Raw genomic sequence first — 4,473 nt, 5'->3', positions numbered from 1 at the left:
GACAAAAGAAGCAACACGGGAAACATTTGAAGACATAAAATGAGAATCAGACATTCATTTAGCAGCTCGTCTTTTCTTTCTGTGACCTCATTATCCCTCATGTCTCCTCCTTTCCCTTAATCCTGACACTTTAAACCATGACAACAAGAACACAAAGACTCATCCGTTACCCTACCTCTGGCCCTTGGTCCCCCCTCAGGTTTTCCTCTCTCTGGCCCTTGGTCCCCCCTCAGGTTTTCCTCTCTCTGGCCCTTGTCCCCCTCAGGTTTTCCTCCCTCTGGCCCTTGGTCCCCCCTCAGGTTTTCCTCTCTCTGGCCCTTGGTCCCCCTCAGGTTTTCCTCTCTCTGGCCCTTGGTCCCCCTCAGGTTTTCCTCTCTCTGGCCCTTGGTCCCCCCTCAGGTTTTCCTCTCTCTGGCCCTTGGTCCCCCTCAGGTTTTCCTCTCTCTGGCCCTTGGTCCCCCCCTCAGGTTTTGAAGCAGCACATTAAACATTACATATAACAGGTTGTTGCATCATGCGTCCTCATGCAAACAGTCGGCTCTTTTCTTTAGTTGTAAACAAAGGTTCAAGTCCGGGTTCAAGTCCCGGGTCCTTACGGACGGTGTAAGTCACTGTGGGTTTAAAGACCCAAAGTCATCGATCAATGTTCAACAGTTTCCAATCGAAGGTCAACGACACGTCTTCTTAAATCTCAGAACTCCAAAGTGTCCAGCATCAGAGTGAGGGGTTCAGGCTCGCTGTATCCTCCTCTTGTTCAATCCTTTGATCTGCCGTCTCTCTCTCGTTGTTTGGGTTTAATCCCTCGCCCTCCTCGTCCGCGCCTTCCTCGTCCCCGCCCCCCTCCTTGTCCCCGCCCTCCTCGTCCCCCGCCCCCCCTCTGGCTCTCACTACGTCGGTGGCGTTCAGCCGGGTGGAGATCACGTCTTGGGTTTCAAGCACGATCTTCTTGCCCCCCCCCCCCCTCCAGCAGGGTGGATGCTGTCTCTCCGCCTCTCTCGCCGCCCTTATGACACTTGAAGACGGCGAGGAAGGCTGCGCGGTAGTTTCTGTTCATCCATCCGTAGAGCAGCGGGTTGGCGAAGGTGGAGCACATGGCGACCACGTGGAATACAGTGTAGAGCAGGCGGTAGTTCGCGCATGTCCCAGCACCGTGCTGTCGATGTCTGTGGCCAGCTGGAAGGCGTGGAAGGGCAACCAGCTGACGGCGAACACCACCACCATGGTCACTAACATCTTGGTGGTTTTACGCCGCCGCCGGTGGGCGCTCGGATCCCGCACTGCTGCCGCCTGCCGTTCTCTGCTGGGCTGACAGTGAGCTCGCAGTTTGGACCAGATGCGGGCGTAGGCGAAGGAGATGACTGGACAGCGGCAGGAAGTACTGAAGGATCAACATCGAGATGCTGTACACGGTGCCGTCCGTGTTCTTACCGGGCCACTTCTCCGTGCAGCCCTTCAGAAGAGAGAACAGGAGGTCAGGGGCCGGCCAATCAAGGGCCGGCGCCATATTCATAACTTAACCTAACGTTTGATCTACTGTGTGTGTGTGTGTGTGTGTGTGTGTGTGTGTACCTGGATAGTGTGTGTGTGTGTGTACCTGGATAGTGTGTGTGTGTGTGTGTGTGTGTGTGTGTACCTGGATAGTGTGTGTGTGTGTGTGTGTGTGTGTGTACCTGGATAGTGTGTGTGTGTGTGTGTGTGTGTGTGTGTACCTGGATAGTGTGTGTGTGTGTGTGTGTGTGTGTGTACCCTGGATAGTGTGTGTGTGTGTGTGTGTGTGTGTGTGTACCTGGATAGTGTGTGTGTGTGTGTGTGTGTGTGTGTACCTGGATAGTGTGTGTGTGTGTGTGTGTGTGTGTGTGTGTGTACCTGGAATAGTGTGTGTGTGATGTGTGTGTGTGTGTACCTGGATTGTGTGTCCCGGCTTCAGGGTAAAGGAGCGGTATCTCTGAAGATGGCAAGAGGGCTGGCGAGCACGGCGCTCAGCACCCAGGTCAGAGCTATGACCCCGAAACACACGTTTTTACGCATCCTGGTCTCCAGGTGGTACACAATACACCTGCAACACACACACACACCGTCACAGCACGCCACACCTGAAACACACACACACCCCGTCACAGCACGCCACACCTGAAACACACACACACACACCGTCACAGCACGATACACCTGAAACACACACACACCGTCACAGCACAATACACCTGAAACACACACACACCGTCACAGCACGCCACACCTGACAACACACACACACCGTCACAGCACGATACACCTGAAACACACACACACACACCCCGTCTCACAGCACGATACAGCCTGAAACACACACACACACACCGTCACAGCACGATACACCTGAAACACACACACACCCCGTCACAGCACGATACACCTGAAACACACACACACACCGTCACAGCACGCCACACCTGAAACACACACACACCCCGTCACAGCACGATACACCTGAAACACACACACACACGTCACAGCACGATACACCTGAAAACACACACACACACACCGTCACAGCACGATACACCTGAAACACACACACACACCGTCACAGCACGATACACCTGAAACACACACACACACACACACCGTCACCAGCACGATACACCTGAAACACACACACACACACCCCGTCACAGCACGCCACACCTGAAACACACACACACACACCCCGTCACAGCACGATACCACCTGAAACATACACACATCACACCCCGTCACAGCACGATACACCTGAAACACACAACACACACACACACCCCGTCACAGCGCGATACACCTGAAACACACACACACACACACCGTCACAGCACGATACACCTGAAACACACACACACACACCGTCACAGCACGATACACCTGAAACACACACACACCCCGTCACAGCACGATACACCTGAAACACACACACACACACACACACACACACCCCGTCACAGCACGATACACCTGAAACACACACACACACACCCCGTCACAGCGCGATACACCTGAAACACACACACACACTCACACACTGTCACAGCACGATACACCTGAAACACACACACACACACACACACACCCCGTCACAGGCACGATACACCTGAAACACACACACACACACACACACACCCCGTCACAGCACGCACACACCTGAAACACACACACACACACACCCGTCACAGCACGATACACCTGAAACACACACACACACACACCCCGTCACAGCACGCCACACCTGAAACACACACACACACACCCCGTCACAGCACGATACACCTGAAACACACACACACACACCCCGTCACAGCACGATACACCTGAAACACACACACACACACACACCCCGTCACAGCGCGATACACCTGAAACACACACACACACACACACCGTCACAGCACGATACACCTGAAACACACACACACACACTACCGTCACAGCACGATACACCTGAAACACACACACACACCACACCCCGTCACAGCACGATACACCTGAAACACACACACACACACACACACACACCCCGTCACAGCACGATACACCTGAAACACACACACACACACCCCGTCACAGCGCGATACACCTGAACACACACACACACACACACACACACTGTCACAGCACGATACACCTGAAAACACACACACACACACACACACACCCCGTCACAGCACGATACACCTGAAACACACACACACACACACACACACCCCGTCACAGCACGCCACACCTGAAACACACACACACACACCCCGTCACAGCACGATACACCTGAAACACACACACACACACACACCCGTCACAGCACGATACACCTGAACAACACACACACACACACACACACACCCCGTCACAGCACGCCACACACCTGGTTGTATCAGGTACCTTTAATCTCCTCCCCGTCGTAGTCTTTCGGTAAAAGCCACACCCACTTCTGATTTTGTCTCTGCACTGCGCTAACAAACAGAGTATTTAATCGACCTACCTGTGGCGGTCCAGGGCGATGACGTTGAGCGTTACCGTGGAGACGTGCACGGTGAGCCCCTGGGCGTAGGGCAGCAGGAACAGAGCGTGCTGCCGAACTTCCACTCTCCCTGCAGCGTGTAGACGAGAGGTGAAGGGGAGGCACAGCGTGTTGGCCAGCAGGTCGGCTGCAGACGAGAACACAGAGCGCTCAGTCACACTCAGACGCCTTCTAAGACTCTGAGGTGTCTTTACGCCGCGTTCCTCCATGAGCTGGGAGCACTTTACTTGCTGTGTGCTTTTATTTTGAAATAAAGTATGGAGTCTGTAGGGGCTGGGGGTCTGCTGGCCCAGCTGTGATCGATCAGCTGTTGGTGGACGGGTGAGGGGATGCTGGGCAGCAGCTCTGCAGTGATCATAACGTCTATTAGACCTCTGATGAGACCTGACAGTTCCGTCTGGGACCCGAGAGCCCCGGCGGGGACTGGAGCGGGCGAGTCTGCGACC

General features: G+C 54.5%; 1 protein-coding gene across 1 annotated transcript in view; it reads right to left on the bottom strand.

The window, feature by feature from the left end:
* Window positions 1-700: 700 nt before the first annotated feature.
* Window positions 701-4,473, bottom strand: part of npy2rl (neuropeptide Y receptor Y2, like) — a 37,281-nt gene continuing 33,508 nt past the window's right edge. Inside the window, 10 exon segments of the mRNA XM_065950795.1 lie at window positions 701-953; window positions 956-988; window positions 991-1,141; window positions 1,144-1,359; window positions 1,361-1,450; window positions 1,904-1,944; window positions 1,947-2,056; window positions 3,989-4,067; window positions 4,070-4,115; window positions 4,117-4,154. Of these exon segments, the coding sequence (XP_065806867.1) occupies window positions 715-953; window positions 956-988; window positions 991-1,141; window positions 1,144-1,359; window positions 1,361-1,450; window positions 1,904-1,944; window positions 1,947-2,056; window positions 3,989-4,067; window positions 4,070-4,115; window positions 4,117-4,154 (1,043 nt within the window). The 3' untranslated portion in view covers window positions 701-714.

The sequence above is a fragment of the Labrus bergylta genome, chromosome 22 (genome assembly GCF_963930695.1).
Source record: "Labrus bergylta chromosome 22, fLabBer1.1, whole genome shotgun sequence".
Lineage (NCBI taxonomy): Eukaryota > Metazoa > Chordata > Actinopteri > Labriformes > Labridae > Labrus > Labrus bergylta.
Note: the sequence above shows the minus strand (reverse complement) of the source record. Positions and strands in the feature narration are given on the sequence as shown.